The sequence below is a fragment of the Crocodylus porosus genome, unplaced genomic scaffold (genome assembly GCF_001723895.1).
Source record: "Crocodylus porosus isolate Cpor-Errol unplaced genomic scaffold, CroPor_comp1, whole genome shotgun sequence".
In the NCBI taxonomy this organism is placed as follows: Eukaryota; Metazoa; Chordata; order Crocodylia; family Crocodylidae; genus Crocodylus; species Crocodylus porosus.
The window spans coordinates 123788234-123800678 of NW_017728943.1; the positions used below are offsets into that span (position 1 = coordinate 123788234).

Here is a 12445-nt window from a genome sequence, read left to right on the forward strand (position 1 = left end):
AACATCTATGCACCACAGTGCAAGAGCACCCCAAAACAGACCTACTTCCGGGGGAAGTTTGGTTCTAAAGCCCCTGCACCCAGAGGGCATTTGGCCCTGCATTTCCTGCTTCCCAGCAAAGTGCTCTAACTAGAGCACAAGGCATTGTACAGAGAGGTCTCCAACCCACTTTTTGTAGGACTATCCATTAGGTAGCTAGGCAGGGAAGGTACATGGGCCAGAAAACCAAGCCAGCAGGTGGGTAATTCAGTGAGATGGATGCCACCCTAAAAGAGAGGGGCCCCTAGCTTCTGCCCCTACTCACTGCTGTTAATGAGGGGAAAAAGAACCCTATCCCACTGCTGTTTACCCAATAAATATTAAATAAATAGGTGGAGAAAAGCCACTGGGGTCAGGAGCCAGAACTGACTTTCCCTGACCACTATTAACAATCAGTGGGCTAGGAGAATAAACAAAACAATCTCCTGTTCTTTCTAGACCTTAAAAATCAACCTCATCTTGCCCTAATTCCTTTTGTAATTTAGCTTTTAAACAAACTGCAGTCTCTTACATGCATACAATATTATTTAATTCAAAACAACACCATATTCCTTCAGCAGCTATTATTCATTCGCATTATATACGGATATGAATCCCCCCTGCACACACTGAAATGTGTCAGTGGTAAAGAGCAGGGCTGTCCAACTGACAGCCCTCCTGTAGCCTGAGAGGAGTTAAATTGCTGCCTGGCATGGTGCCCGCAACCACTGTGATGATCCAGAAACCAGCAGTGAACTGCTAGCTCCCATGCACTGTTACTCACTACCAAATTCAGGGTCACTGCTGGAGACTCAAATTAGCAACAGGAGGAAAAGGGGGAGGGGGGCAGACAAGTGATGACAGTGGCATTCACTCCCCGAGTTCCAGAGCTGCACTGACAAGTTGCCACCCTAATATCAGAAGTGGATCCTCTTGCCCACAAGAAACCCCACAGACCAGATCTGACCCACTAGGCCAAGTAAGTTGGACAGCCCTGGTATAGAGCACAGAACAAGCTCCAGACAGAACGGGAGGTAGTTAGCCATGCTAGTCTGAAGTGAAGTGGAGACAGGGCAGGGAAGCACTTTATAAAAGTGATCCTTTGAAGGGAGCATTGGATGTGAGGTGATAAGAGAGGTGTAAGATGATAAGTAGGCAAGGGCAGGTTCAAGCTGGTCTCTGTCTGGCTAATGCCCCACCTCCACTGTCTGGCCCCTCTGTAATATAATACATAGATTTGTTTTTGAAATTGGGTGCCACTCAGTACACAAAAATTATGGAGGGGTGCCTTGAGTCCCAAGAGGGTGAGAACCACTGCCTTTAGAGACCAACTGGTTCAGAGATGCATGAGCTTTCATAGGCAACAACCTACTTTTCAGGCATAAACAGGAAGGGAAAGTCTACTGTATCCAAGAGAAACTAAAGTTAACTTGAGTACACTGAATAAAACTAATCATTCAGTACTTTGCTAAGACACTGAAACTCACACCCCTCTCTCTTCTGAGAAGTGCCAAGGGACCTTAATTATCACAAGCAATCAGGATCTCACGTTTTAAAATCTAATCCAAATGAGGGCACCTCCAGGATAAATCTCTCCCAACACATGCTTGTTTTACAAGATAAACAAAATATGGTTTCAAAGGGATGTAAAAACAAAGGAAAGATCACTGGATCAGTTTACATGATGTCTCTACTATCACAATTTCTCAAGGGATGACTGTTAATTATTTAGGTACTATAAAGTGACAAACACAACAAAATGGTTCTACTTATTCAGAGCTGTATGGCACAAATTTGAAGGAGTGAGGCAGCATTCATCTGCAATTTATAACTTGTTTTTAAAAGGGCGTAGAATTTACATCTCTTAGCCTTTGCCCTTCTTATCAACACAAATAGCAGCAAATATAAGCAATATTATCCTCTGAGGTAACCGATCATACCAGTTCATTTAAAAAAAAAATGCTCATCACTAGAATCAGTCTCTTACAGTTTTGCAGTACACAGTGGGCGTGTTGACATGAAAATTAATTCTACTGAGCATTAGCATGGCACAAAAAACTGTGCTAATGCGCTAACATGCAGCAGAATTAGTCTACTGCGCATTAGCATCACTTAGAAAGTGTGCACTGGTGCTAATGTGCATTCAGTAGCGCTGATTATGACACATGAAGTTAGTGCCTCTGAGTACAGGTATTATACTTAATGTGTTGTAATTATGGTGAACTACTAAATTGTAGATGCACCCAGTACTTGGAAAACATGGATAATTTAGGAGACTAACAGAGATCATTCACAGATGATCCCTTTATTTCTTCCTCTCCCACTCCATTTATAATCCCTGCCCCAACATCCAAGGTTGCCTTGACTTCTCTTCTCCAATGCAGGCTATGCAAGCATGTCAAATTGTGCCACAGGCTTAATTTAATTCCTCCCCAATATCCTCATTAGATGACACATCTGGCTTCCTGCACCAGCTCTCACACTAGTCCCTGGTTCCCACTCATGAACCAGGGCCCAGTTCAATATCACTGGTCCTTGTAAAAGTTTCCTTTAGGAAGCCAGCATACATCTGCAGTTCAAAACAAAGCATTATTTATTGATTTCTTAAAGCTCCAAAGCATTTGGGAAAATAAGATGACACAATCAAAGGTCTAGATGCATATGGATTTACGGGATCTTAAATCTTCTGTGTCAAACTCAAGAAGGTGCAATTACTCTCCGTGTCTGAGTTGGAAGAACCACCTACCTAGATCACAGCAACTCTGTGACAAATCACACGTGTCCAAGCTCATCCAAGTATCAGAGGGACATCTGCTACTGATGAACAATGCACAATTCTATCACTGTCCCCATGCAGCCCCTCCTAAAAACTCCCAAAAGACTTTACCTAGGGTCAGGCAAAAGGATTCTGCCAAGCATGTGTGTACTACTGCTTCAGCAGCACTTCTAATAGTGCAGAAGCTTCAGACTCAAAACTGAAGGCTGTTTTCTTGTATGATATTTCAGAGCACTTGGTACCAAACCACTGATCAGGCTGCAAAACATATTGTAAATAATGGTTCTGGTGCAATGTGATAGTTTTATTTTTACATTCAAGAAAAGCCAGTATGAAGCAACAGCAAAGTTCTGGGGACCTATTAATGCCAAAACATCAGTTTTTCACGCATTTTTTTCCTAACATCCAGCACTAAAAAAAATTATGTCTAAGTTAAATTTAAACTCAGCTCTCTTTAGGGAATAAATCACAAATGTATTTTGGAAATGGGCCATGCACAACACCAAAAAGGAGATATTTTTAAAGTCAAGACCACTCCATAAATTAATCTCTTTCTTTAATCTTGATTGTATTGATTTTTTCCATGTGAAAAAATGTTGGCTTAATTTTTTGGAAAGCAAACTCTCAACCCTTCTAAAAAAATTATGAAACAGAATCCAGCTAGGTACAATGCTGCTCAAATATTTAATCCAGCTCTTATCATCTGAACACCTCTCTAATCAATCTTGTAGGCCTTTCTAATTAAAGAAGAAAAGAGTTTATGAGCAGATAAACATTCTGGAATAATGATATACAGTGCTCTGGAGTTCTGTCTAAATGAGGTCTAGAATAATTATATTTGATTTGTTACAAGTCCATCTTTGAGAATGACACATCAAAGCAAAAGTACTTATCCTTAAGAGTAACTTAGTCAAAATAAAATATGTCCTTGATGATTGAGCTACCAGGATCTGCATCTTGCATCCTGTTTGCTGGTTCTCTCTGCTGCCAGACACTGTTCAGTGGAATCCACTAGCACAGGGATTTGCTCAAAAACAAAGCAATCAGCAAAATCTTGCTTACAAATCCATCTTCACAAACAGGATTCTTTCAAAGCCTGCAGGATTACACATATGGCTCCAGGCTTGATGCACATGGAAGATGATCAAAAGAAAATACCAAAGAAGTCACTGGGTGTATTAAAAATAAGATTAGAACCAAAGACCTCTGGGCAGCTGAAACACAGCACTAGCATAAGGAGTGAGGAGAGAAAAAAGCAACTCAGAAAAGATGTCATGGTAAATCAGATGAAGTAATCCAAAATGTAACATTAAAGAAGTAAAGGATCCAACAAAGGCAAAAGAGAGAAACCTTAAGAAAGTGACCCTCAACCAGGTTGCCAAGGCACTCAGGGGTGCCTTGAGATCCTTTCAAAGGTGCAACACAACGTTAGTACTGTTAGGTGTGCAAACATGATTCACAAGATAAACCCAGAGATTTCGATAAAAATAGTGTCAAAAACTTTCTTACCTGCTGTGCTCTTCCTGAATTCTCTGCAACAGAAAAAGTGTTCTATTTTTCTGTAGTCAAAAAATAAGTGAAAACTAAGAACTGACATTTTCCAAGGAGTGCCTCGAGTCTAATGAGGGGTGTCTAATGAGGGGTATCTGGAGTCTAAAAAGGTTGAGAACCACTGCCTTAAGCAACTGAAGACAACAACAAATTGCAAAGAGAAAATTTAGCAATCCTTTCCTTCAACTGCAGAGATTTGATATATATGTGTGGGTACAACTTCAACTAGGTGCCTAGGATACCCAGGCATACTCTCATTATAAAGAGAGAATTTAAAACAGATTTTTTGAAGCTTTATTTATCACTAATGTGAGAAGTGTTGGCTTTCTCCTGACAGATACCGAGCAGCTGCAAAGTCACAATATGAATTGGAAGGTTCTTAATATGTGTCAGGATCATGTTCTGTAAAGAGACCATAAACCTTTCTTTTAGTCTCCTAGGACCCCTTAGCAGCAAACCAAAGCATTCCTTGCCCAGAGAGCTCTGCACAAAGTCCCCACCAAGTTCACTGACAGCAGTGACCTCCACTTACCACCTCCAGCCATTCCCTTTTGGACAGTGGTTCTCACCTTTTTAGACCCAAGGCTTTTAGACACCTTTTTAGACTCTGGAACTGCTTGGAATTTAGCAGAACCTCTGTGGATGCAGAGGACACCTCTCCTTCCCCATGCAAGGGAGACATGCCTCCCCCCCCACCAACATTTGCTTTGATGCATAGCATCAAACCAGGAGCGCTCTGGTTACAAATCACTGTTTTGGGCACTCCAGTTTTTGCAGGGTTCAGCTGAGACACTTGAAAGGGCCCTGATTTTCTAGACCTGCTGAGCTCCTGCTCTCCAAAGACCAGGGCCCCAGCCTATAAGTAGGAAAGGTCCTACCTAAATCATTGGTGACAACGTGCCTCCCTGCCTTACAGGCACTCTTGCCCACCCCCGCCCCTCCTCCCCTTTCCAGCCAATCCCAGCCTGTTTTGAACAACATTTCTGAAATTAGGTAATGTGGAGCAGCAGGCGGGGGAATCATAAAAAATGAGATGTGAAAGGAACCAAGGTTATCTAGTCCAACCTCCTGCTCAAAGCAGAACCATCCCTAACTAGATCATAGATTCATAGGACTGGAAGGAAGCCTGAACATAAATCCGATGTTTTTCTAACTTAAATCAGGTATTCTAGAGTGGAGCAGAGCAAAGGAATCTGAGTAATAGTTTGGTGAGCCAAGCAGGTAAAGGAAGGAGCAGGAGAGGGACTTGGGAGAGTGGAAAGGCCAGGGTTTAGACAGAAATTGTCAGAGGCAAACAAAGAGAAAGAGTTGTGGTGATGGTTTACAAGGAAAAGAAGAGAGAGGTGTGCCCATGCTAATATGAGAGAAGAGATAAGATTGTAGAGTGGATTGGGAGCAGGAGAGAGGAGAGGGAATAATCATATGATATAGGGACATAGGATGAGAAAGGAAAAAGAATAAAAGGTAACAGAAAGGACTTAGAAATGTGACAGAAGCTAAACAATAGAGTTCCATTTATTGAAATGGTTTTAAAAATTGAAAGGCATGTTTGGGAGTGTGTTCTATCTATAGATAGATAGAGTGCACAATGGGCAGCCTGCACCTGCCCCCCTGCTCCGTCACCCACAGGCTCTGCTACAGCCATGCCACCCATTGAGGAGGGGGAACTGGGCTTCGCACACTACTCAGCTGAAGCGGCTGCTGTCTCTGATGGCCAGCAGCCAGGGCTCAGGTGCTGCTGTGGGGGAAGGGGGCTCTGGACCTGGGTACCTGGCCCTGTAGCCTTGGCAGTGGGGGACCCCCTCCAGCAGGGCTGGAGAGGACAGGGGGCTGTGGGTGGGGAATGAAGGGCATAAAATATTGTGTTCAGCCGATGCCTATATACACAGTGGTGTTTCATTTTAATAGTGGAAAAATATGGGGTTTTAAATCAGAGAATTTATGATTTTTTTTTTAAACGAAGAAAACCAGAATCCCGGATCAGTTGGTGTGTGCTTTAAGTGTTCATAAACTTTCATAGTATTTCCCCACTAATAGTACTTATTGATGTGCTCTGCTGTCTTGAAATGCTATTTGAAGTGGTAAGAAAAAAGCACATACAATGAAACATTAAATAAACATATATAAAATGCATAGCTCTAAACTGGTCTTGATTACCTTTATTTTAATGGAAATTATATCATATCATTGGGTATGGAATATAATGTTTCAGGAGCAGGCAAGAAGAAAAGTAGTTTCTCATGCTGAATGTTTGTGTTCCTTGTTTTATGTTTAAAAACAGCAGCATAAAAGTGCTGTTCACAATTGAGCTATACTATTAAAATGCTTGGCTATCTAACCATTTGCTTTAGTATTTTTCCTTCAATGCTAATAGACTAAGAAGTTTCCTTTAGTGTGGTGCTTGGAAGTGGGGTCATAGATGAGCTGCACCTTGAGTTGCTAGTCCTTCAGGCGTATTTTTTACTTAGAAGTGTTCTGACATCGTTAAGAAAATAAAACTATAACAGGTTTATATTAAAACCAGACTATACACTAGATTACTTCTAATCTGCCGTAATTCCTACATGGCTGTGAGTATTACACTGTTTAAAAATAAAAAGAGAATGAGCATGACAAATAAGCATATATAGTCACATGATTTTTTGTGTGTTTGAAAAACCTTTTCATCACAAACATGACCCAATTCAGCTCAAATAAAAAGAGTTTGAAATGAGATCTCTATGCAAGATGAATGCACTAGTGGTCCTGAAACTGCCTATGATCAAAACAGACTCTCTCTCATTTTGATACAGGGAGTCTATTTAACGCTCTTGTCCTCTGCTCATATTTCCTTTCTAGGACACATTGAAGCTACCTACCCAAATGTAGATTTCAGATCAAGGCAAAGAAAGTATAAAGAAGGGATATTTTATCAATCATTCATGTATTAGAAATGTAATAAAATAAAATCAGAAGCCTTGTTTCATCTCTAATCCTTCTAATTTTCCTACTCAGTCTTTCTTTCATACATCTTTCTTCCTCCATGCTACATCTGCCACTTGCAGTCTCCAAGGTGGAGCTTCTAGAACTCTTTTTCTTTTTTTATTATTATTAATATATTCATTCCCTATAATGGATTAAAACACAGTTACTTGCTAGGTACTAGTGCTTTGAAAGCAGTGTGCTCATTATCTTTCTATACAAGCAGCCATTATAAAACTATTACCTTTTAGGACCCCTATGTTATTCAGTCTATTTTAACAACCTCAGGGAGTCTACTGAAATATTTCTTTTTATTTTGTCCCTATAAATTATACTTTACAAATACAATTTCCCTGCAATAAGACTCTCCATTTATTAGACCTTTGCAAAATAGTGTTTTTGTTAGATTGTCAAATAAGTGGCAAAATACAAATCATTATCTTCTTTAGGACTTTCTTTTGCTCCATACTAATTTTCTAATATTGGAAAACATGCATACAAATCTCAGAATGTTTTCTTCTTTTGTTAGCTGAAAATTTGAAGAGAATAGTTCTGAAAATTGATTTTTCTTATCAGAAGTTTTAATGATAGATTAAGCATTATTCCAGACCAAAAAAAGAGGAAAGTAAATAAATATGAGTTTGCATTTGTATATTTTTAGAACTGTTTTATTGCATATTATTGCATTTACGAGAGAGCAGCGCTGTTGGTTTGGTTATTCATTGAACCACATATTTTATGTGCAGCTTAAAGATGGCTTTCTTGGAGGAAAATGTATGCCCTTTAATTGAAGTCCCATATAACGATCAGATGAGGAGTCCAGCTGTGAGGCTAAGGCAAGGTGTGCTACCTTAGGAACAGCCATTGGAGACATTAACACCTCTAAATAAGTTGCGGTGTGGTCTGGGTTCTGTGAGGAGTGCACTTTGTTACTTCTGGGTTACTAATACATCTTCTGTTCTCCCCTGAGCTATCATACTGGTTTTTTTTTTTTTATGCCCAACCAGCTTTTTAGGCAGCCAGTACTGATGACAGTTACCCAGTCTGTGTCCTTATGTTCTAGAAATGTAGATTTTGTTGTACTCTGTTAACATGTTGTGGAGACAGAGTTACAAATGTTTTTGGCCATCTCTGTTTTTTAGCAGTAGAAGGTAGCATAATTTAGCCTTCTCAATCTGGTCTTAAAATGACAGCTAGAAACTTTATAAAATGAAGTGGAAGGTTTGTTTTTTTTTAAGCTGCCACACTTTAATGTGCAGTTTCTCTTGCACCATTTTTAGAACCTATATATGTGTCTAAAATTGGACAGAGAGTTTGCTTTTTTCAATGTTGTGTACTCACAGTAATGTGAGTACTAATATGGGCATGGCTGCATGTCCACCTTTCTTCCTCTCCTCCTCTTTACTTCCCAAGGTAGGTCTGCACAGGATGGGACTCAGAATCTAGTACCTTATCTACACTAGAGCTCTCATCATTGCTCCTGCAATAGAAGCTGAACTGGTGTTGGTAACAGTAGAAAAATTTCCTGTTCAAGATTAGGCCTTCTTTAAGTATCAGTGGACTCCTCAAATGTTGCAAAGGAAATACAGAGCCTTGAAATTGGATATTAGCAGTTAAGTAAAGGTGGAACTTAAATGGAAATATTTGTTTTTTAAAACGCATCTAACTTTTTTATATCTCCTTTATAACTTAAAACATGCAGTGTTAATCATTTGGGATTCTGTTCACTGTTTATGATTTATTCTACAAGGTGTTTTTTCAGTTGTTCTTGAATACACTTTTTTGGCAGTGTGTAGAGGCCAACCAAGTGATGTACTAAGCATTGCATTTTGCTAAATGATGTCCAGACAAATAGCAAACAATAGTCCTGGCCCAAAAGGCTTTACATTTGCATGTTCTCTGAGTCTATAAAGACAGTGTTAATTCTCATGCTGTCTGCATTGCTCCTTTTGTTTCAGGTAATGGACCTCATCATGACCGATGCTGCGTTTACAATGAAAGCAACTTTGTAGATGGAGTTTACTGCCTCCCAATAGCACACTGGATTGAAGTTTCTGGACACACTGATGAGATGAAGCACACAACCGACTTCTATTTTAACATTGCAGGCCATCAAGCCATGCATTACTCCAGGTAATAAGAATAATATATTAATTCTTAAGACATGGGTCAGTTTTTAGGCAACCTGTAGCAGGTTCAGGGATATGCATAGACATGCAGTCTTTCATCTTTGCAAGCCTGTTGTCAGTCACTTATCAGCTGCAACTGGGCTTCAGCCCCTGAAAGCATGCCGGCTGCTGCAAGCCATGGGTGTGTGGGCAGTATTTGATTTGGATGAAGCTCAATTCAGGGGACAGTGATTTGATTCGCTGATTCAGTTTACTGTCCCAATTCAATTCGGCTGAATCTGAAGGTTTGATTCTGATTTGGAGAATCAGCGATTCAGCCATAGACACAGCATATGTTTGTTTGTTTTTCTACGTACCTCGAGGTACCAGGTGCAGCTCATGAATGCTGAGATGGTGGGGCAGATGGAGCATCCCATGGGAGCGTGGAGACCCGTCAGCCATGGGGGGACCTTGGGTGCCTGCCCAGACCCAGGAGGCACCAGTGGCTGAGCTGGGATGCAGGGGGGAGGGTCTCCTGTGCACTCTGCGGCAGACCTGAAAGTGGACCAGAATTAATTCTGGTCCACTTCCAGGTCTGTCACCGAGCGCACGGGGGAGACCCTCTGCCCCTGCTCCCGTGGGATGCTCCAATACTCTGTCTGCCCCACCATCTCAGTGTTCACGAGCCATGCCTGGTACCTCGAGGTACATAGAAAAAGCATATATAAAGTTGTGTCTGGCCGAATCGTCAAATCTCTCTGAGTAGAATCAGAGGCTTCCGATTCAATTCAGAAAAATAAATGGGTCTCCTGATTTGATTCGGAGATTAGGCTGGCAAATTGGGCCAAATTTCCTTCAAATGGAATCAGTGACTGAAGCTTCGCACAGCCCTACTGCATCCAGCTGAAAACAGCCATGAAACTGCGGTTTGTATTGCATGTGTTCACACCGTTTATGCAGGTAAAGTGTCTGCCCTTTAGCCTTTGGTCCTTTGTGTTTGGGTTTGGAATCTTTTGCCAAGTACTGTTTGTTGTGGCAGTATATGACATGTCTCCTGGTCCCAGGACTTTAGTACGCAACATCTTAAGATCCTGGATTTTAAATATTACTTCTCTTGCAAAGCAGTGAATCCTGCTAATGATGGCACAAGTTGTGTCTAGAACTGCCCTCATTAGCTCGGCTTTTATTAGTTCTAGATCTTCATTTTTTAAGGCTCTGGCTTAGTGGGACTCTAGTACAATCATTCCTGTTAACCCTTTTGAGGGTCCTCTGTGACCAGAAGCAGATCTTTCATAAAGCATCTGCTAAAAAAAAAATGGGACTAAATTGCCTTTTTGTTCCCACTGCGGTAAGACTCCATGGCATGAATTGGAAACTGATGGAACACAATACTCGCACATCTGTACTGTATCAGGAGAAAAGATTGTTGTTGTCCAGCACTGAGACTACGATTTATGAGACCAATGTATTACTCTCATGCTTTGGTATGGATATCAACTTCTTCCTCAGCACCATCTGTCACACAAGCAACCCTAACATCTGTAGAATGATAATTTTGCAAAACCATCTGTATCTGTGCTGGGGGAATGAATTGCCCCAAAGAAAATCCTAGTTTTGGAGAAGTATGTAACTTATTCCTTGATTTCAGCTGACTTAACATTCTTCTCATACATGTGCCACTGTTTCAATGGCACTAACAATTTCTGCGAAGATCAGTACTCCTACCTCTGCTGCCCTACATTTAGATGTGGAAGTTCCTTATTCTAATCAAACTCACAGCTCGATGTGGGAGATCCCTTGCTTATTCTTCTAGAGACATGGAATTTTGAGGTGAGAAGAGGCATCTAAGCTTGCATGCAAATACAGTCATTATATGTAAATTGACTAGGAAGAATTTTTTGTTTTTTTTATTAATGAGGTTATTGGAACCTGTCAAGAATATTTGGCATACCAGCAGCATTCACTCCAGCCTCAAAGAAACCCAACAAAAGATAGCATGTGGCATCTGTCTGAGCAGAATATATTTATTAATGCTGGTTCATTTACAAAAAGGTAGTGCTTCCAGGAGGAAAACTTTCAGCAGTATCTTCCTCCACATACCAACCTACATTGACTTGTAAACCAACCTATAACCAATAATGGTTAAGATCTGTGAATTAAAAATTCTTGTGGATTAGAGACCGAGAGTCTCAGACCTTGATATTAACAAACTCTGCATTCACTTAAGGACTCTGAACTGGTTGTTCTGTACAGTTTCATTCTACACCTACACCTCACTTCTGTGAGAATGGTTTATTAGGCATATGTAGAACTAGAGTGACCATATTATTTTGAAGGAAATCTGGGATGCGGGGCATGTACCCATAGACCCACGTACCCATACAAACTCCCTGACCATGGTCCCGTGGCTCCCAGGAGCCCTGACAGTGGGGCAGGACAACGTAGAGGCCCACAGCGAGGCTCTGTGCCCTGTGTGGCTTGGGTACTTTTGTGGGACAAGCTGGGATAGCCGCCCACTGGCAGCAGCCTCATGCCCGGCTACTGCAGCTGTTGGTGAGGTCCCAGGCTGCGTGTGGTAGCCTCAGACAGCTGCCAGTAGTGGTGGGGATTATGTGGCAACCAGGCTCTGCCAGCCCAGGCTGTGCAGACACACAGCACCTTGCTACCAATAATGGCAGCTGCCCAGGGCCATTATGCCTACCCTGGGGCTTGGCAGCAGCCACAGCTGCAGGGCATGAAGCTGCTGGCAGTAGGCAGCCATCCCTTCTTGCCCTGCGCAGGTGCCCCGGGCCTCTCTCTTGGCCCTTCCTGCCCCAGCAGATACACAGCCCAGACAGGAGTGGTGCTTAGCACAACCCATCCTGCCAGTATCCAGCCACTGCCCAGGAGGGGCCAGGTAGGGCATGTGCAAGTGGCGTGGCACCACCAATCCAGGACTTTTGCTTCAATTTTAGCCAACCAGCCAGAACAACCTATGAAATCAGTGACTGTCCTGGCCAAACTGAGACGTATGGTCACTTTTTATAGAACT

General features: G+C 41.7%; 1 protein-coding gene across 1 annotated transcript in view; it reads left to right on the forward strand.

Annotated features, from left to right (window-relative positions):
* Nucleotides 1-12445, forward strand: part of EPM2A (EPM2A, laforin glucan phosphatase) — a 63866-nt gene that overhangs the window by 14557 nt on the left and 36864 nt on the right. Inside the window, exon 2 of the mRNA XM_019550128.1 lies at nucleotides 9265-9439. Coding sequence (XP_019405673.1) covers nucleotides 9265-9439 — 175 coding nt within the window. The remainder of the gene's footprint in view (nucleotides 1-9264; nucleotides 9440-12445) is intronic.